The sequence below is a fragment of the Panulirus ornatus genome, chromosome 37 (genome assembly GCF_036320965.1).
Source record: "Panulirus ornatus isolate Po-2019 chromosome 37, ASM3632096v1, whole genome shotgun sequence".
In the NCBI taxonomy this organism is placed as follows: domain Eukaryota; kingdom Metazoa; phylum Arthropoda; class Malacostraca; order Decapoda; family Palinuridae; genus Panulirus; species Panulirus ornatus.
The window spans coordinates 31224829-31247529 of record NC_092260.1 but is presented as its reverse complement, the minus strand read 5'-3'; the positions used below and the strand labels follow the sequence as shown (position 1 = coordinate 31247529).

Genomic DNA, 22701 nt, shown 5'->3' with positions numbered 1-22701 from the left:
ATAAAATGATAAGAAAAAAGAATTATATATATCGTATTAACGTTTGTCTTACAGAAGTCCCCTCTTCTATTTCAGTTCTAGACGACAGTAGTATGGTAGCTCAGAGTATACTCTTCCTGCTAGCTGGCTATGACACCACAGCATCCACTTTGGCTTTCTCATCTTTCCTGCTGGCCAAGCATCAGCAGGAACAGCTGCGACTCCGTCAAGAGTTGCAGGATATGGTTCGGGAACATGGAGGCGTCACCTACCAAGGCATCCTAGAGGCCAAGTTTCTCGATGCTTGTCTTATGGGTAAGAAATTTCATTAGCCAGCATTTCATGAGCCAACGTTAATATTTGACATTTAGAATAAATCTTGGAGAAACGGTTATAAAGGCATCACTTGCTGTTTGCCAATGATGTTATGTTGTTAAGTTGCAGAAGGGCTGCACAGACTCATTGGCCGCTTGGATGGTACACATACGGGGATGTTACAAAAGCGAAAGCTAATGAAAAGAAACCTGTGGTTTTAACAAGGGATGGAATATGGCAGTATGATATCAGTCTACATGACTGTTTAGTAACAGTTCTGTAGCGGGAAAGCTCAGGTAGAGTGTAGACTTATGCAATGAGGGAAAATTGGAGATGCACTGAAAGCTTTAGTGAAGAGAAATTGAAAGTGTATTAACCTACACGGAAGAATACGTGTCTGAACTGTGGCACATGGATGTGAGATTCAGCGACAAAGCAAAAAAAAAAAAAAAAAAAAAAAAAAAAATATATATATATATATATATATATATATATATATATATATATATAAATATATATATACGTTGAGATGCATAGGTATGTATATGTGCGTGTGTAGACATGTATGTATATACATGTGTATGTGGGTGGGTTGGGCCATTCTTTCGTCTGTTTCCTTGCGCTACCTCGCTAACGCGGGAGAGAGCGATAAAGTATAATATATATATATATATATATATATATATATATATATATATATATATATATATATATATTTTTTTTTTTTTTTTTTTTTTTGCTTTGTCGCTGTCTCCGGCGTTTGCGAGGTAGCGCAAGGAAACAGACGAAAGAAATGGCCCAACCCACCCCCATACACATGTATATACATACGTCCACACACGCAAATATACATACCTACACAGCTTTCCATGGTTTACCCCAGACGCTTCACATGCCTTGATTCAATCCACAGACAGCACGTCAACCCCGGTATACCACATCGCTCCAATTCACTCTATTCCTTGCCCTCCTTTCACCCTCCTGCATGTTCAGGCCCCAATCACACAAAATCTTTTTCACTCCATCTTTCCACCTCCAATTTGGTCTCCCTCTTCTCCTCGTTCCCTCCACCTCCGACACATATATCCTCTTGGTCAATCTTTCCTCACTCATTCTCTCCATGTGACCAAACCATTTCAAAACACCCTCTTCTGCTCTCTCAACCACGCTCTTTTTATTTCCACACAATCTCTCTTACCCTTACGTTACTTACTCGATCAAACCACCTCACACCACACATTGTCCTCAAACATCTCATTTCCAGCACATCCATCCTCCTGCGCACAACTCTATCCATAGTCCACGCCTCGCAACCATACAACATTGTTGGAACCACTATTCCTTCAAACATACCCATTTTTGCTTTCCGAGATAATGTTCTCGACTTCCACACATTCTTCAAGGCTCCCAGAATTTTCGCCCCCTCCCCCACCCTATGATCCACTTCCGCTTCCATGGTTCCATCCGCTGCCAGATCCACTCCCAGATAGGGGATTAAGAATACTTCCCACGTATTCCCTGCGCGTCGTAGAAGGCGACTAAAAGGGGAGGGAGCGGCGGGCTGGAAATCCTCCCCTCTCGTTTTTTTTTAATTTTCCAAAAGAAGGAACAGAGGGGGCCAGGTGAGGATATTCCAAAAAAGGCCCAGTCCTCTGTTCCTAACGCTACCTCGCTAACGCGGGAAATGGCGAATAGTTTAAAAGAAAGAAAAGAATATATATATATATATATATATATATATATATATATATATATATATATATATATTTATATATTTATATATTATAAGCGACTAGAGGGGACGGGAGCGGGGGGCCGGAAATCCTCCCCTCCTTGTATTAACTTTCTAAAATGGGAAACAGAAGAAGGAGTCACGCGGGGAGTGCTCATCCTCCTCGTAGGCTCAGAGTGGGGTGCCTAAATGTGTGTGGATGTAACCAAGATGTGAAAAAAGGAGAGATAGGTAGTATGTTTGAGGAAAGGAACCTGGATGTTTTGGCTCTGAGTGAAACGAAGCTCAAGGGTAAAGGGGAAGAGTGGTTTGGAAATGTCTGGGGAGTGAAGTCAGGGGTTAGTGAGAGGACAAGAGCAAGGGAAGGAGTAGCAATACTCCTAAAACAGGAGTTGTGGGAGTATGTGATAGAATGTAAGAAAATAAATTCCCGATTAATATGGGTAAAATTGAAAGTTGATGGAGAGAGGTGGGTGATTATTGGTGCATATGCACCTGGGCATGAGAAGAAAGATCATGAGAGGCAAGTGTTTTGGGAGCAGCTAAATGAGTGTGTTAGCGGTTTTGATGCACGAGACCGGGTTATAGTGATGGGTGATTTGAATGCAAAGATGAGTAATGTGGCAGTTGAGGGAATAATTGGTATGCATGGGGTGTTCAGTGTTGTAAATGGAAATGGTGAAGAGCTTGTAGATTTATGTGCTGAAAAAGGACTGATGATTGGGAATACCTGGTTTAAAAAGCGAGATATACATAAGTATACTTATGTAAGTAGGAGAGATGGCCAGAGAGCGTTATTGGATTACGTGTTAATTGACAGGCGTGCGAAAGAGAGACTTTTGGATGTCAATGTGCTGAGAGGTGCAACTGGAGGGATGTCTGATCATTATCTTGTGGAGGCTAAGGTGAAGATTAGTATGGGTTTTCAGAAAAGAAGAGTGAATGTTGGGGTGAAGAAGGTGGTGAGAGTAAGTGAGCTTGGGAAGGAGACCTGTGTGAAGAAGTATCAGGAGAGACTGTGTACAGAATGGAAAAAGGTGAGAACAATGGAAGTAAGGGGAGTGGGGGAGGAATGGGATGTATTTAGGGAATCAGTGATGGATTGCGCAAAAGATGCTTGTGGCATGAGAAGAGTGGGAGGTGGGCTGTTTAGAAAGGGTAGTGAGTGGTGGGATGAAGAAGTAAGAGTATTAGTGAAAGAGAAGAGAGAGGCATTTGGACGATTTTTGCAGGGAAAAAATGCAATTGAGTGGGAGAAGTATAAAAGAAAGAGACAGGAGGTCAAGAGAAAGGTGCAAGAGGTGAAAAAAAGGGCAAATGAGAGTTGGGGTGAGAGACTATCAGTAAATTTTAGGGAGAATAAAAAGATGTTCTGGAAGGAGGTAAATAGGGTGCGTAAGACAAGGGAGCAAATGGGAACTTCAGTGAAGGGCGTAAATGGGGAGGTGATAACAAGTAGTGGTGATGTGAGAAGGAGATGGAATGAGTATTTTGAAGGTTTGTTGAATGTGTCTGATGACAGAGTGGCAGATATAGGGTGTTTTGGTCGAGGTGGTGTGCAAAGTGAGAGGGTTAGGGAAAATGATTTGGTAAACAGAGAAGAGGTAGTAAAAGCTTTGCGGAAGATGAAAGCCGGCAAGGCAGCAGGTTTGGATGGTATTGCAGTGGAATTTATTAAAAAAGGGGGTGACTGTATTGTTGACTGGTTGGTAAGGTTATTTAATGTATGTATGACTCATGGTGAGGTGCCTGAGGATTGGCGGAATGCGTGCATAGTGCCATTGTACAAAGGCAAAGGGGATAAGAGTGAGTGCTCAAATTACAGAGGTATAAGTTTGTTGAGTATTCCTGGTAAATTATATGGGAGGGTATTGATTGAGAGGGTGAAGGCATGTACGGAGCATCAGATTGGGGAAGAGCAGTGTGGTTTCAGAAGTGGGAGAGGATGTGTGGATCAGGTGTTTGCTTTGAAGAATGTATGTGAGAAATACTTAGAAAAGCAAATGGATTTGTATGTAGCATTTATGGATCTGGAGAAGGCATATGATAGAGTTGATAGAGATGCTCTGTGGAAGGTATTAAGAATATATGGTGTGGGAGGCAAGTTGTTAGAAGCAGTGAAAAGTTTTTATCGAGGATGTAAGGCATGTGTACGTGTAGGAAGAGAGGAAAGTGATTGGTTCTCAGTGAATGTAGGTTTGCGGCAGGGGTGTGTGATGTCTCCATGGTTGTTTAATTTTTTTATGGATGGGGTTGTTAGGGAGGTAAATGCAAGAGTCTTGGAAAGAGGGGCAAGTATGAGGTCTGTTGGGGATGAGAGAGCTTGGGAAGTGAGTCAGTTGTTGTTCGCTGATGATACAGCGCTGGTGGCGGATTCATGTGAGAAACTGCAGAAGCTGGTGACGGAGTTTGGTAAAGTGTGTGGAAGAAGAAAGTTAAGAGTAAATGTGAATAAGAGCAAGGTTATTAGGTACAGTAGGGTTGAGGGTCAAGTCAATTGGGAGGTGAGTTTGAATGGAGAAAAACTGGAGGAAGTGAAGTGTTTTAGATATCTGGGAGTGGATCTGTCAGCGGATGGAACCATGGAAGCGGAAGTGGATCATAGGGTGGGGGAGGGGGCGAAAATTTTGGGAGCCTTGAAAAATTTGTGGAAGTCGAGAACATTATCCCGGAAAGCAAAAATGGGTATGTTTGAAGGAATAGTGGTTCCAACAATGTTGTATGGTTGCGAGGCGTGGGCTATGGATAGAGTTGTGCGCAGGAGGATGGATGTGCTGGAAATGAGATGTTTGAGGACAATGTGTGGTGTGAGGTGGTTTGATCGAGTAAGTAACGTAAGGGTAAGAGAGATGTGTGGAAATAAAAAGAGCGTGGTTGAGAGAGCAGAAGAGGGTGTTTTGAAGTGGTTTGGGCACATGGAGAGAATGAGTGAGGAAAGATTGACCAAGAGGATATATGTGTCGGAGGTGGAGGGAACGAGGAGAAGAGGGAGACCAAATTGGAGGTGGAAAGATGGAGTGAAAAGGATTTTGTGTGATCGGGGCCTGAACATGCAGGAGGGTGAAAGGAGGGCAAGGAATAGAGTGAATTGGAGCGATGTGGTATACAGGGGTTGACGTGCTGTCAGTGGATTGAATCAAGGCATGTGAAGCGTCCGGGGTAAACCATGGAAAGCTGTGTAGGTATGTATATTTGCGTGTGTGGACGTGTGTATGTACATGTGTATGGGGAGGGTTGGGCCATTTCTTTCGTCTGTTTCCTTGCGCTACCTCGCAAACGCGGGAGACAGCGACAAAGTATATAAAAAAAAAAAAAAAAAAATATATTATACCACATCGTTCCAATTCACTATTCCATGCACGCCTCTCAGCCTTTGCACGTTCAGGCTCCGATCGCTCAAAATCTTTTTCATCCCATCCTTCCATCTCCAATTTGGTTTCCCCGTTCTCCTTGCTCTCTGCATTTCTAGCAAATGTATCTTCTTTATCAACCTTCCCTCATTCATTCTCTCCATATGTCAGAACAGTTTCAGCACACCTGCTGTCTGAACCACACTCATTTTGATCCCACACATGTCACTTACCTTTTCATTACTAACCCGATTAAGTCACCTTTCACCACATATTGCCCTTATACATTTAATTTGCAACATATTCACCCTTTTCCGCACAACCACGTTTATAACCCGTTACTCGCATTCTTAAAATATTTTTTGTACTAGTATTTCTTCAAACATGCCCATTTTTGCCCTCCGAGATAACGTTCTCTCTTTCCACACATTCTTCAGCGATCCCAGAACGTCCCCCTTCCCCTTCTCCCGCCCTATGTCTCACTTCCCCAACCAAGGTTCTATTCGCTGCCATGTACACTCCCAGATATCTTAAATACTTCACTCCCTCCAATTTTGTTTTCCATTCAAAGTTACACCCCAACAAACTAGTTCCTCGACCCTGCTGAACTAAGAACGCTGCTTTTATTCGCATTCACTCAGCTTTCTTCTTTTATTTTTTCTGATAAACTTAGTCACCAACTTCTGCAGTTTCTCTCTCGAATCAGTCACCAGCGCTGTGTCATCAGCAAACAATAACTGACTAAATTCGCAGGCCCCCATCCTCTACAGGCTCCATTCTCGACCCTCACTTTAAGACTAGTATTTACCTCCCTTACCACCCTTTCCATAAACAAATTAAACAACCATGGTGACGTCACACAACTTTTGCCGTAAATCACCCTTCATTTGGAACCTTTCACTCTCCTCTCTTCCTACTCGTACACAAACCTTACACAGTTGATAAATACTTGTCACTGCTTTTAGCGGCTTACCTCCGACACCATATATTCTTAAGATCATTCACAGAGCATCTCTACTGACCCTATCATATACCTTCTGCAGATCCATAAATGTCACAGACGCATCCATCTGTTTTTCTAAACATATTTCAAAAAACATTTTTTAAAGCAAACACCTGATCCACACATTCTCTACGTTTTCCTAAACAACACTGCTTCTCCCTAATCTGATTCTCTGTACATACCTTCACTCTCTCAATTAAAACCCTCCCATACAACTTATCAGGTATACTCAACAAACATACCCTGTAGTTTGAACACTCATCTTTGTCCCCCCTTGCCTTTGTACAGTGGCAACGTACGTGAATTCTGTCAATTCTCAGGCACTCTACCATGATCCATATATGCAATGAATATCGTTACCCACCAGTCATTTACAGTCACCCCCTTTGTTAATGAAATTCAGCAGCAATCCACTCTGATCGCCTTGCCGCACTTCATCTTAAGCAAGGCTTTCATCACGTTTTCTCTCTTCACCAAATCACTCTCCATGACTCTCCCACTTCGCATACCACCCCGACCAAAACACCATACATCTGCCACTCTATTATCAAACACGTTTACCAGTCCTTTAAAATACTCACAGCATCTCCTTCTCACTTTTTCACTACCTGTTATCACTTTCCCTTTTGTCCCCTTCGCAGATATTCCCATTTGTTCTCGTGTCTTTCGCACATTACCTCCTCAAAAGATCTTTTTATTCGCCCTAAAGTTTACTGGTACTTTTTCATCCCAAATCTTATTTGCCCTGTTTTTAACCCCTAAAACTTGACCTTTTGTCACTTCTTCTGATACAACTACCAATCAGTACCTGTAAGTACAACCCAAACGCCTCTCTTTCCTCTTTCACTAACAATTTTACTTCTTCATCTCACCATTCACTACCCATTATTCTAATCTGCCCATCCAACCTCTCTTATGCCATATGCATGTCTTGCATATTTCATCACTGCTTTCCTAAATACCTCTCATTCCTCATCCATTCCCTTCGTTTCATTTACTCTCACCTTTTGCCATTCTACACTCAATCTCTCTTGGTGTCTTTCCTGGTGTTTATTCACACAAGTCTCCTTTCCAAGCTTACTTACCCTCACCACTCTTCTTCCTGACATTGCTTCCTCTTTTTCGAAAACCTCTACAAACCTTCACCTTCACCCCCACAGATAGTGATCAGACAACCGACCAGCTGCCCCTTTCAGCACATTTACATTCAAAAGTCTCTCTTTTGCACGCCTATCAGTCAATATGTAATCTAATAATGTCCGTTGACCGTCTCTCCTCACGAATACTTATGAATATACCTCTTTTTAATCCAGGTATTTTTAATCACCAGTCTTTTTTCAGCACACAACTCAAGTTCTTCATCATTTCCACTCATAGCACTGAATACCCTATGCGCCCCAATAATACTCTTGGCTGCAAGACTACTTACCTTCGCATTTTGATGACCCATCACCAATACCTAGTATCATACATCAAAACTGCTGACACACTCAGTTGCTCCCAAAACACTTGCCTCTCGTGATCTTTCTTCTCATGGCCAGGTGCATCAGCACCAATAATCACGCATCTCTCGCTATCTAATTTTAGTTTTACCAACATCAACATAGAATTTACTTCCTAATATTCTATCACACACTCCCAAAACTCCTGCTTCAGGAGTAGTGTTACACTTTCTTTAGCTCTTGTCCTCTCACCATCCCCTGACTTCACTCTTCAGACATTTCCAAACCATTCTTCCCCCTTACCCTTGAGCTTTGTTTCACTCAGAGCGAGAAGATCCAGGTTTCTTTCCTCAACCTCAAACATGCTACCTGTCTCCTCTCTTCTCATCTTGGTTACATCCACACACATTTAGACACATGCCCGAGCCCGCGTGCACGATTACTCCCTGCCAGGCTTTCATCTTCTGTCTCCTCTTTCAGAAACTGAAATACAAAAGAAGGGGAGCGTTTCCAGCCCACAGCTCCCGCCGCCTTTAGTCGCCTACTACGACACGGCTGGAATATATATATATATATATATATATATATATATATATATATATATATATATATATATATATATATATATATATATATATATATATATATATTTGTTTCCCCTTTTAGAAAGTCAAAATACAAGGAGGGGAAGGTTTCTGGCCTCCCTCTTCCGTCCCCTTTAGTCGCCTTCTACGCCACGTGAGGAATGCGTGGGAAGTATTCTTTCTCCCCTGTCTCCAGGGAACTGTGGTTTCGGTGCATTATTACATGACAGCTAGAGACTGAGTGTGAACGAACAGGGCCTTTGTTGTCTTTTCCTAGCGCTACCTCGCACACATACAGGGGGAGGGGGTTGTTATTCCATGTGTGGCGAGGTGGCGATGGAAATAAATAAAGGCAGACAGTATGAATTATGTACATGTGTATATATGTATATGTCTGTGTGTGTATATATATGTGTACATTGAGATGTATAGGTATGTATATTTGCATGTGTGGACGTGTATGTATATACATGTGTATGTGGGTGGGTTGCGCCATTCTTTCGTCTGTTTCCTTGCGCTACCTCGCTAACGCGGGAGACAGCGACAAAGCAAAATGAATATAAATAAAAAATATATATATATATATATATATATATATATATATATATATATATATATATATATATATATATATATATATACATAGAGAGAGAGAGAGAGAGAGAGAGAGAGAGAGAGAGAGAGAGAGAGAGAGAGAGAGAGAGAGAGAGAGATGACAGATAGATAACTTGCATTTAAACTTGAAATTTTAATTTCATTGTTTGGTTTGGAATACTATCAGAGGTTGGTTAATCTAGACAGTTGTTTCATAGATTTTCATCTTTTCAGAAACTCTTCGACTTTACCCTCCAATACCTATATCGGAAAGAGTGTGTACGAAGGAGTATCAGTAAGTATGTTGTGCATTACATGTAATTGCTTGCATAAAGAGCGCATTCTGGATCATTGCTTTACTCCAAGGTACAGTTTGGTTGACAAGTTCATCTGCTGTGAACACGTTTTTTCATACATTAGGTGGTGACAAAAGAACTGATTATATTCTCCGGAGGCAATGATATATATATATATATATATATATATATATATATATATATATATATATATATATATATATATATATATATATATATATATATATATCTTTCTTTTCTTTCAAACTATTCGCCATTTCCCGCGTTAGCGAGGTAGCGTTAAGAACAGAGAACTGGGCCTTTGAGGGAATATCCTCACCTGGCCCCCTTCTCTGTTCCTTCTTTTGGGGAAAAAAAAAAAAAAAAAAAGAGAGGGGAGGATTTCCAGCCCCCCGCTCCCTCCCCTTTTAGTCGCCTTCTACGACACGCAGGGAATACGTGGGAAGTATTCTTTCTCCCCTATCCCCAGGGAGGATATATATATATATATATATATATATATATATATATATATATATATATATATATATATATATATATTTTCTTTTTCTTTCAAACTATTCGCCATTTCCCGCATTAGCGAGGTAGCGTTAAGAACAGAGGACTGGGCCCTTGAGGGAATACCCTCACCTGGCCCAATTCTCTGTTCCTTCTTTTGGAAAAAAAAAAAAAAAAAAAAAAAAAACCGAGAGGGGAGGATTTCCAGCCCCCCGCTCCCTCCCCTTTTAGTCGCCTTCTACGACACGCAGGGAATACGTGGGAAGTATTCTTAATCCCCTATCCCCAGGGATATATATATATATATATATATATATATATATATATATATATATATATATATATATATATCTATATATATATATATATATTTTTTTTTTTGCTTTGTCGCTGTCTCCCGCGTTTGCGAGGTAGCGCAAGGAAACAGACGAAAGAAATGGCCCAACCCACCCCCATACACATGTATATACAAACGTCCACACACGCAAATATACATACCTACACAGCTTTCCATGGTTTACCCCAGACGCTTCACATGCCCTGTTTTAATCCACTGACAGCACGTCAACCCCGGTATACCACATCGATCCAATTCACTCTATTCCTTGCCCTCCTTTCACCCTCCTGCATGTTCAGGCCCCGATCACACAAAATCTTTTTCACTCCATCTTTCCACCTCCAATTTGGTCTCCCTCTTCTCCTCGTTTCCTCCACCTCCGACACATATATCCTCTTGGTCAATCTTTCCTCACTCATTCTCTCCATGTGCCCAAACCATTTCAAAACACCCTCTTCTGCTCTCTCAACCACGCTCTTTTTATTTCCACACGTCTCTCTTACCCTTACGTTACTTACTCGATCAAACCACCTCACACCACACATTGTCCTTAAACATCTCATTTCCAGCACATCCATCCTCCTGCGCACAACTCTATCCATAGCCCACGCCTCGCAACCATACAACATTGTTGGAACCACTATTCCTTCAAACATACCCATTTTTGCTTTCCGAGATAATGTTCTCGACTTCCACACATTCTTCAAGGCTCCCAGGATTTTCGCCCCCTCCCCCACCCTATGATTCACTTCCGCTTCCATGGTTCCATCCGCTGCCAGATCCACTCCCAGATATCTAAAACACTTTACTTCCTTCAGTTTTTCTCCATTCAAACTTACCTCCCAATTGACTTGATCCTCAACCCTACTGTACCTAATAACCCTGCTCTTATTCACATTTACTCTTAACTTTCTTCTTTCACACACTTTACCAAACTCAGTCACCAGCTTCTGCAGTTTCTCACATGAATCAGCCACCAGCGCTGTATCATCAGCGAACAACAACTGACTCACTTCCCAAGCTCTCTCATCCACAACAGACTTCATACTTGCCCCTCTATCCAAAACTCTTGCATTCACCTCCCTGACAACCCCATCCATAAACAAATTAAACAACCATGGAGACATCACACACCCCTGCCGCAAACCTACATTCACTGAGAACCAATCACTTTCCTCTCTTCCTACACGTACACATGCCTTACATCCTCGATAAAAACTTTTCACTGCTTCTAACAACTTGCCTCCCACACCATATATTCTTAATACCTTCCACAGAGCATCTCTATCAACTCTATCATATGCCTTCTCCAGATCCATAAATGCTACATACAAATCCATTTGCTTTTCTAAGTATTTCTCACATACATTCTTCAAAGCAAACACCTGATCCACACATCCTCTGCCACTTCTGGAAGATTTTTGCAGGGAAAAAATGCAATTGAGTGGGAGATGTATAAAAGAAAGAGACAGGAGGTCGAGACAAAGGTGCAAGAGGTGAAAAAGAGGGCAAATGAGAGTTGGGGTGAGAGAGTATCATTAAATTTTAGGGAGAATAAAAAGATGTTCTGGAAGGAGGTAAATAAAGTGCGTAAGACAAGGGAGCAAATGGGAACTTCAGTGAAGCGCGCAAATGGGGTGTTAACAAGTAGTGGTGATGTGAGAAGGAGATGGAGTGAGTATTTTGAAGGTCTGTTGAATGTGTTTGATGATAGAGTGGCAGATATAGGGTGTTTTGGTCGAGGTGGTGTGCAAAGTGAGAGGGTTAGGGAAAATGATTTGGTAAACAGAGAAGAGGTAGTTAAAGCTTTGCGGAAGATGAAAGCCGGCAAGGCAGCAGGTTTGGATGGTATTGCAGTGGAATTTATTAAAAAAGGGTGTGACTGTATTATTGACTGGTTGGTAAGGTTATTTAATGTATGTATGACTCATGGTGAGGTGCCTGAGGATTGGCGGAATGCGTGCATAGTGCCATTGTACAAAGGCAAAGGAGATAAGAGTGAGTGCTCAAATTACAGAGGTATAAGTTTGTTGAGTATTCCTGGTAAATTATATGGGAGGCTATTGATTGAGAGGGTCAAGGCATGTACAGAGCATCAGATTGGGGAAGAGCAGTGTGGTTTCAGAAGTGGTAGAGGATGTGTGGATCAGGTGTTTGCTTTGAAGAATGTATGTGAGAAATACTTAGAAAAGCAAATGGATTTGTATGTAGCATTTATGGATCTGGAGAAGGCATATGATAGAGTTGATAGAGATGCTCTGTGGAAGGTATTAAGAATATATGGTGTGGGAGGAAAGTTGTTAGAAGCAGTGAAAAGTTTTTATCGAGGATGTAAGGCATGTGTACGTGTAGGAAGAGAGGAAAGTGATTGGTTCTCAGTGAATGTAGGTTTGCGGCAGGGGTGTGTGATGTCTCCATGGTTGTTTAATTTGTTTATGGATGGGGTTGTTAGGGAGGTAAATGCAAGAGTTTTGGAAAGAGGGGCAAGTATGAAGTCTGTTGGGGATGAGAGAGCTTGGGAAGTGAGTCAGTTGTTGTTCGCTGATGATACAGCGCTGGTGGCTGATTCATGTGAGAAACTGCAGAAGCTGGTAACTGAGTTTGGTAAAGTGTGTGGAAGAAGAAAGTTAAGAGTAAATGTGAATAAGAGCAAGGTTATTAGGTACAGTAGGGTTGAGGGTCAAGTCAATTGGGAGGTGAGTTTGAATGGAGAAAAACTGGAGGAAGTGAAGTGTTTTAGATATCTGGGAGTGGATCTGTCAGCGGATGGAACCATGGAAGCGGAAGTGGATCATAGGGTGGGGGAGGAGGCGAAAATTCTGGGGGCCTTGAAGAATGTGTGGAAGTCGAGAACATTATCTCGGAAAGCAAAAATGGGTATGTTTGAAGGAATAGTGGTTCCAACAATGTTGTATGGTTGCGAGGCGTGGGCTATGGATAGAGTTGTGCGCAGGAGGATGGATGTGCTGGAAATGAGATGTTTGAGGACAATGTGTGGTGTGAGGTGGTTTGATCGAGTGAGTAACGTAAGGGTAAGAGAGATGTGTGGAAATAAAAAGAGCGTGGTTGAGAGAGCAGAAGAGGGTGTTTTGAAGTGGTTTGGGCACATGGAGAGGATGAGTGAGGAAAGATTGACCAAGAGGATATATGTGTCGGAGGTGGAGGGAGCAAGGAGAAGAGGGAGACCAAATTGGAGGTGGAAAGATGGAGTGAAAAAGATTTTGTGTGATCGGGGCCTGAACATGCAGGAGGGTGAAGGCATATATATATATATATATATATATATATATATATATATATATATATATATATATATATATATATATATATATATATATATATATATATATATATATGGCGACTAAAGGGGACGGGAGCGGGGGGCTAGAAACCCTCCCCTCCTTTTATTCTAATTTTCTAAACGGGGAAACAGAAGGAGTCACGCGGGGAGTGCTCATCCTCCTCGAAGGCTCAGATTGGGGTGTCTAAATGTGTATGGATGCAACCAAAATGAGAAAAAAGGAGAGATAGGTAGTGTGTTTGAGGAAAGGAACCTGGATGTTTTGGCTCTGAGTGAAACGAAGCTCAAGGGTAAAGGGGAAGAGTGGTTTGGGAATGTCTTGGGAATAAAGTCAGGGGTTAGTGAGAGGACAAGAGCAAGGGAAGGAGTAGCACTACTCGTGAAACAGGAGTGGTGGGAGTATGTGATAGAGTGTAAGAAAGTAAACTCTAGATTGACATAGGTAAAATTGAAAGTGGATGCAGAGAGATGGGTGATTATTGGTGCATATGCACCCGGGCATAAGAAGAAAGATCATGAGAGACAAGTTTTGGGGAGCAGCTGAGTGAATGTGTTAGTAATTTTGATGCACGAGACCGGGTTATAGTGATGGGTGATTTAAATGCAAAGGTGAGTAATGTGGCAGTTGAGGGAATAATTGGTGTACATGGGGTGTTCAGTGTTGTAAATGGAAATGGTGAAGAGCTTGTAGATTTATGTGCTGAAAAAGAACTGGTGATTGGGAATACCTGGTTTAAAAAGAGATATACATAAGTATACGTACGTAAGTAGGAGAGATGGCCAGAGAGCGTTATTGGTTTACGTGTTAATTGATAGGCGTGCGAAAGAGACTTTTGGATGTTAATGTGCTGAGAGGTGCAACTGGAGGGATGTCTGATTATTATCTTGTGGAGGCGAAGGTGAAGATTTGTAAAGGTTTTCAGAAAAGAAGAGAGAATGTTGGGGTGAAGACAGTGGTGAGAATAAGTGAGCTTGGGAAGGGGACTTGTGTGAGGAAGTACGAGGAGAGACTGAGTACAGAATGGAAAAAGGTAAACAAAGGACGTAGGGGGAGTGGGGGAGGAATGGGATGTATTTAGGGAAGCAGTGATGGCTTGCGCAAAAGATGCTTGTGGCATGAGAAGCGTGGGAGGTGGGTTGATTAGAAAGGGTAGTGAGTGGTGGGATGAAGAAGTAAGATTATTAGTGAAAGAGAAGAGAGATACATTTGGACGATTTTTACAGGGAAATAATTCAAATGAGTAGGAGATGTATAAGAGAAAGAGGCAGGAGGTCAAGAGAAAGGTGCAAGAGGTGAAAAAGAGGACAAATGAGAGTTGGGGTGAGAGAGTGTCATTGAATTTTAGGGAGAATAAAAAGATGTTTTGGAAGGAGGTAAATAAAGTGCGTAAGACAAGGGAACAAATGGGAACATCAGTGAAGGGGGCTAATGGGGAGGTAATAACAAGTAGTGGTGATGTGAGAAGGAGATGGAGTGAGTATTTTGAAGGTATGTTGAATGTGTTTGATGATAGAGTGGCAGATATAGGGTGTTTTGGTCGAGGTGGTGTGCAAAGCGAGAGGGTTAGGGAGAATGATTTGGTAAACAGAGAAGAGGTAGTGAAAACTTTGCTGAAGATGAAAGCCGGCAAGGCATCGGGTTTGGATGGTATTGCAGTAGAATTTATTAAAAAAGGGTGTGACTGTATTGTTGACTGGTTGGTAAGGTTATTTAATGTATGTATGACTCATGGTGAGGTGCCTGAGGATTGGCGGAATGCTTGCATAGTGCCATTGTACAAAGGCAAAGGGGATAAAAATGAGTGCTCAAATTACAGAGGTATAAGTTTGTTGAGTATTCCTGGGAAATTATATGGGAAGGTATTGATTGAGAGGGTGAGGTCATGTACAGAGCATCAGATTGGGGAAGAGCAGTGTGGTTTCAGAAGTGGTAGAGGATGTGTGGATCAGGTGTTTGCTTGAAGAATGTATGTGAGAAATACTTAAAAAAGCAAATGGATTTGTATGTAGCATTTATGGATCTGGAGAAGGCATATGATAGCGTTGATAGAGATGCTCTGTGGAAGGTATTAAGAATATATGGTGTGGAAGGCAAGTTGTTAGAAGCAGTGAAAAGTTTTTATCGAGGATGTAAGGCATGTGTACGTGGAAAGAGAGGAAAGTGATTGGTTCTCAGTGAATGTAGGTTTGCGGCAGGGGTGTGTAATGTCTCCATGGTTGTTTAATTTGTTTATAGATGGGGTTGTTAGGGAGGTGAATGCAAGAGTTTTGGAAAGAATGGCAAGTATGCAGTCTGTTGTGGATGAGAGAGCTTGGTAAGTGAGTCAGTTGTTGTTCGCTGATGATACAGCGCTGGTGGCTGATTCATGTGAGAAACTGCAGAAGCTGGTGACTGAGTTTGATAAAGTGTGTGAAAGAAGAAAGCTGAGAGTAAATGAGAATAAGAGCAAGGTTATTAGGTACAGTAAGGTTGAGGGACAAGTTAATTGGGAGGTGAGTTTGAATGGAGAAAAACTGGAGGAAGTGAAGTGTTTTAGATATCTGGAAGTGGATTTAGCAGCGGATGGAACCATGGAAGCGGAAGTCAATCATAGGAAGGGGGAGGGGGCGAAAGTTCTGGGAGCGTTGAAAAATGCGTGGAAGTCGAGAACGTTATCTTGGAAAGCAAAAATGGCTTTGTTTGAAGGAATAGTGGTTCCAACAATGTTATATAGTTGCGAGGCGTGGGCTATAGAGTTGTGTGGAGGAGGGTGGCTGTGTTGGAAATGAGATGTTTGAGGACAATATGTGGTGTGAGGTGGTTTGATCGAGTAAGTAATTATAGGGTAAGAGAGATGTGTGGTAATAAAAAGAGTGTGGTTGAGAAAGCAGAAAAGGGTGTTTTGAAATGGTTTGGTTACATGGAGAGAATGAGTGAGGAAAGATTAACAAAGAGGATATATGTGTTAGAGGTGGAGGAAACGAGAAGTGGGAAACCAAATTGGAAGTAGAAAGATAGAGTGGAAAAGATTTTGAGTGATCGGGGCCTGAACATGCAGGAGGATGAAAGGCGTGCAAGGAATAGAGTGAATTGGAACGATGTGATATACCAGGGTCAACGTTCTGTCAATGGATTGAACTAGGGCATGTGAAACGTCTGGGGTTAACCATGGAAAGTTCTGTGGGGCCTGGATGTGGAAAGGGGGCTGTGGTTTCGGTGCATTATACATGACAGCTAGAGAGTGAGTGTGAACGAATGTGGCCTTTATTGTCTTTTCCTAGCGCTACCTCGCGCACATGCGGGGGGAAGGGGCTGTCAATTGCATGTGTGGCAGGATGGTGACGGGAATGAATAAGGGCAGACAGTACGAATTATGTGCATGTGTATTTATGTATATGTCTGAGTGTGTATATATATATATATGTATACGTAGAGATGTATAGGTATGTATGTGTGCGTGTGTGGAAGTGTATGTATATCCATGTGTATGTGTGTTGGTTGGGCAATTCTTTCGTCTGTTTCCTTGCGGTACCTCGGTAATGCGGGAGACAACGACAACGTCTTTGTTTTTCCAGGACAACTGATCACCGACAAATTACTTTTGAGGTAACTTTTAACACTGCCTGTAGTGCTGCTCAACATGGATGATGGGAAAGAATACCAGATCTCAGACCTGCAGATTTTAATGTTTATTTGACATTGATAAGAGTGTCAGAATCGAATCCTTATAACGTGTTAGTGCCTTCAAGAACCCAGTGAACCTAGATCAACGACAAAGATTGTACTTTTATATAAGGACAGTGAGAGGAAGATAGTAAGAAAGTTGTAGAATTCATCTTTGAGGATGGAGATTCTACGCATAAACTTAATGACCTACCATGGGAAATGAAGTGTTGAATAAAGTCTTTAGCTTTAATTCAGTGATGAAAAATTGTCATCATGAAGAGAAGTGTGCATTAAACAACAATACCTTCGTGTCAGAGATAGTGTTTATGCTTCCCTGTCAGAAGTTTGAGGGATATACGGAGAAATCCTTTTTAAGTTTACGTTACTTAACCCGTGTGATAATTATTGTCTAAAGGGGTATGAATTTTGGATGATGCTGTATTTTTAAGCATTTGTTTAACATCGACAAGAGTAAGTTTTTATACTTTCAAAAAGTGAATATTATTTACTTTAATATTATCAATGACAGTAAGCTACAGGTCACTTAAACATAAAGCCTCTAAATTTCTTTACTATTTCTTTGGACTCTAGGATTCCTGGGACAGATCTGGTTGTGACTCCTGGTAACATCATACAGCTTCCAATCTGGAGCCTTCAACATGACCCTCATTACTGGCCACAGCCCGACCAGTTTCGTCCAGACCGCTTCATGCCCGAGAACAAAGGCAACATCAAAAGCTTTACGCATATGCCCTTTGGAATGGGACCCAGAAACTGCATAGGTGAATATGTTAGATGAATTTTTGTTGACTACGGACTGTGATGCGTTCACTGTCTGCCCGGGGTTGAATGCACAGATTCCAATTCTGGTTGTAGCAGTCGGTCCACAGGCAACCCTGTTGTTCATCCTCTCCTAGGAGTTGGTTGATTGGTTTGGCATAGGCTAGGATATATATATATATATATATATATATATATATATATATATATATATATATATATATATATATATATATATATATATATTTTTTTTTTTTTTTTTTTTTTTGCTTTGTCGCTGTCTCCCGCGTTTGCGAGGTAGCGCAAGGAAACAGACGAAAGAAATGGCCCAACCCACCCCCATACACATGTATATACATACGTCCACACGCGCAAATATACATACCTACACAGCTTTCCATGGTTTACCCCAGACGCTTCACATGCCTTGATTCAATCCACTGACAGCACGTCAACCCCGGTATACCACATCGCTCCAATCCACTCTATTCCTTGATCTCCTTTCACCCTCCTGCATGTTCAGGCCCCGATCACACAAAATCTTTTTCACTCCATCTTTCCACCTCCAATTTGGTCTCCCTCTTCTCCTCGTTCCCTCCACCTCCGACACATATATCCTCTTGGTCAATCTTTCCTCACTCATTCTCTCCATGTGCCCAAACCATTTCAAAACACCCTCTTCTGCTCTCTCAACCATGCTCTTTTTATTTCCACACATCTCTCTTACCCTTACGTTACTTACTCGATCAAACAACCTCACACCACACATTGTCCTCAAACATCTCATTTCCAGCACATCCATCCTCCTGCGCACAACTCTATCCATAGCCCACGCCTCGCAACCATACAACATTGTTGGAACCACTATTCCTTCAAACATACCCATTTTTGCTTTCCGAGATAATGTTCTCGACTTCCACACATTCTTCAAGGCTCCCAGAATTTTCGCCCCCTCCCCCACCCTATGATCCACTTCCGCTTCCATGGTTCCATCCGCTGCCAGATCCACTCCCAGATATCTAAAACACTTCACTTCCTCCAGTTTTTCTCCATTCAAACTCACCTCCCAATTGACTTGACCCTCAACCCTACTGTTCCTAATAACCTTGCTCTTATTCACATTTACTCTTAACTTTCTTCTTTCACACACTTTACCAAACTCAGTCACAAACTTCTGCAGTTTCTCACATGAATCAGCCACCAACGCTGTATCATCAGCGAACAACAACTGACTCACTTCCCAAGCTCTCTCATCCCCAACAGACTTCATACTTGCCCCTCTTTCCAAAACTCTTGCATTCACCTCCCTAACAACCCCATCCATAAACAAATTAAACAACCATGGAGACATCACACACCCCTGCCGCAAACCTACATTCACTGAGAACCAATCACTTTCCTCTCTTCCTACACGTACACATGCCTTACATCCTCGATAAAAACTTTTCACTGCTTCTAACAACTTGCCTCCCACACCATATATTCTTAATACCTTCCACAGAGCATCTCTATCAACTCTATCATATGCCTTCTCCAGATCCATAAATGCTACATACAAATCCATTTGCTTTTCTAAGTATTTCTCACATACATTCTTCAAAGCAAACACCTGATCCACACATCCTCTACCACTTCTGAAACCACACTGCTCTTCCCCAATCTGATGCTCTGTACATGCCTTCACCCTCTCAATCAATACCCTCCCATATAATTTACCAGGAATACTCAACAAACTTATACCTCTGTAATTTGAGCACTCACTCTTATTCCCTTTGCCTTTGTACAATGGCACTATGCACGCATTCCGCCAATCCTCAGGCACCTCACCGTGAGTCATACATACATTAAATAACCTTACCAACCAGTCAACAATACAGTCACCCCCTTTTTTAATATATATATATATATATATATATATATATATATATATATATATATATATATATATATATATATATATATATATATATATATATAAGTAATGCAAGGGTAAGAGAGACATGTGGTATTAAAAAGAGTGTGGTTGAGAGAGCGGAAGAGGGTGTGTTGAAATGGTTTGGACACATGGAAAGAATGAATGAGAAATTGACAAAGAGGATATATAAGTCAGAGGTGGAGGGAAGAAGGAGAAGCGGGAGACCAGATTGAAGGTGGAAAGATGCCGTGAAAAAGATTTTGAGCGATTGGGGCCTGAACATACAGGATGTTCACGTGAAAGGCGTACGAAGAATAAAGTGAATTGGAACGATGTGGTATACCGAGGTCGGCCTGCTGTCAATGGGCTGAACCAGGGGCAGTGAAGCCTCTCGGGTAAAACATGGAAAGTTTTGTGGGGCCTGGATGTGGAAAGGGAGCTGTGGTTTCGGTGCATTACACATAACAGCTAGAGTCTGAGTGTGGACGAATGTGGCCTTTGTTGTCCTTTCCTAGCGCTACCTCGCGCGCACGCGGGCGAGGGGGGGGGTGCCATTTCATGTGTGGCGGGGTGCCGGCGGGAATGGATGAAGGCAGCATGTATGAATATGTGCATGTGTATATATGTATATGTCTGTGTATGTATATGTATGTATACGTTGAAATGTATAGGTATGTATATGTGCGTGTGTGGGCGTTTATGTATATACATGTGTATGTGGGTGGGTTGGGCCATTCTTTCGTCTGTTTCCTTGCGCTACCTCGCTGACGTGGGAAACAGCGGTTAAGTATGATATAATATAGTATATATATTATACTTTCTGATCACCGTTTCTTGCGTTATCGTCATGAAACAGACAAAGAAGGATCCATCCAATCATATACTGAATTATGTCCATACACACATATACATATCAACATGTACATATATACATACATATATGCATTAACACGTACATACACATATCAACATATACATATATATATACACATGTACATATTCATTATTGCTTGACTTCATCCATTTTCGGCGCCACCTTGCTCCACAAGAAACATCACCACCCCCTGCCTCAACGAGGTAGCGACAGGGAAGAGACGAAGGCAACATCCGCTCATAATCAATGTCTCGCTGTCATGTGTAATGCATCGAAACCACGGCTCCCTATCCACATCCAGGCCCCACAGACCATTCCATGGTTTACCCCGGACGTTTCTATTCCCTGGTTCAATCCAGTGACAGCGCCTAGACCCCAGTATACCACATTCCGTACACGCCTCTCACCTTTCTGCATGTTCAGGCCCCGATCGCTCAAAATCTTTTTCACTACATCCTTCCAAATCCAATTTGGTCTCCCGCTTCTCCCTTGTTCCTTCCACCTCTGAGACATATCCCCTTGGTCAACTATTCCTCACTTATTCTCTCCAATTGTCCAAACCATTTCAACACATCCTCTTCTGCTCTTTCAACCACACTCTTTTTATTTCCACACATATCGTACCCTTTCATTACTTACTCGATCAAACACCTCACACCATATATTGTCCTCAAACATTTAATATTTAATACATCCACCTTCCTCCGTACAGCCCATGCCTCTCATCCATATAATATTGTTAGAACTACTATTCCTTAAAACATAACCATTTTTGCTCTCCGAGATAACGTTCTCCCTTACCACACATTTATCATCGCTCCCAGAACCTTTTCCCCATTCCCCACCCTATGACTCACTTCCGATTCCATAGTTACATTCGCTGCTAATTCCACTGCCAGATATCTAAAACGCTTCACTTCCTCCAATTGTTCTCCATTCAAACTTACATGCCAACTAACTTGTCCCTCAGCCCTGCTGAACCTAATACCTCGCTCTTACTCACAGTTACTCTCAACGATTTCCTTTCACACACTTTTCCACATTCAGTCACGAACTTTTGCAGTTTCTCACTCGAATCAGGCACCAGTGCTTCTAGCAGCCTACCACTCACACCTATATTCTCAGGACCTTCCACAAAGCATCCCAATCACATTCCTTCCCCAGATCCATAAATGCTACATAGAAATCCATGTTTTTAAAGTATTTCTTACATACATCTTCACCATGATCCACACATACACTGAATATCCTTACCAGCCAATCAACAACACAGTCATCCCCATTCTTGATATATTCAGCTGCAGGACCATCCACTCCCGCCGCCTTGCCGGATTTCATTCTCCGCAAGACGTTCATTACCTCTCACCAAACCACTCTCCCTGACTCTCTTATTTCGCACACCACTCCTACCATAAAAACCTTAGATCTGCCACTCTATCTCTCAAATACGCTTAACAGTCCTTCAAAATATTCACTCCATCTGTACCTGTTATATATTCCCCCTTTGCTCCCTTCACTGATGTTCCTATTTGTTCTATTGTCTTTCGCACATTATTTACTTCTTTCCAAAACATCTTTAGAATCTTTCTAAAGTTTAATGATACTATCACCCCACCTCTCATTTGCACTCTTTTTCAGCCCTTACTCGTTTCTTTTGACCTCCTGCAGCTTTCTCTTATACATCTCCCAGTCATTTGCACACCTCCCTTGTAAGTACCATCCAAGCGCCTCTCTTCTCTTTCACTAACAACTTTACTTCATCCCATCACTCGCCACACTTTCTAATCTGCCCACCTTCCACCTTTCTCATTCCACATCTCTTGCACTTGCCATTACTGCTTCCCTTAATATATCCCATTCCTCACCGACTCCCCTCACTTCATCTGGTCTCACCCTTTGCCATTCTACACTCAATCTTTCTTAGTATTTCTTCGCACAAGTTTCCTTTCCAAGATCATTTATTCTCACCAGTCTCTGCTCCCCTACATTCTCTCTCTCTCTCTCTCTCTCTCTCTCTCTCTCTCTCTCTCTCTC

The 22701-nt window shown here is 41.9% G+C and overlaps 1 protein-coding gene across 3 annotated transcripts in view; it reads left to right on the top strand.

Moving 5' to 3' along the window:
* LOC139760686 (cytochrome P450 3A41-like) overlaps positions 1-22701 on the top strand; it is a 51292-nt gene that overhangs the window by 24889 nt on the left and 3702 nt on the right. For 2 of the 3 annotated variants that reach the window (XM_071684240.1, XM_071684239.1), the window contains exons 4-6: positions 76-294; positions 9234-9294; positions 17690-17880. In XM_071684240.1, coding sequence (XP_071540341.1) covers positions 76-294; positions 9234-9294; positions 17690-17880 — 471 coding nt within the window. The remainder of the gene's footprint in view (positions 1-75; positions 295-9233; positions 9295-17689; positions 17881-22701) is intronic. The other variant, XM_071684241.1, reaches the window with a different exon arrangement.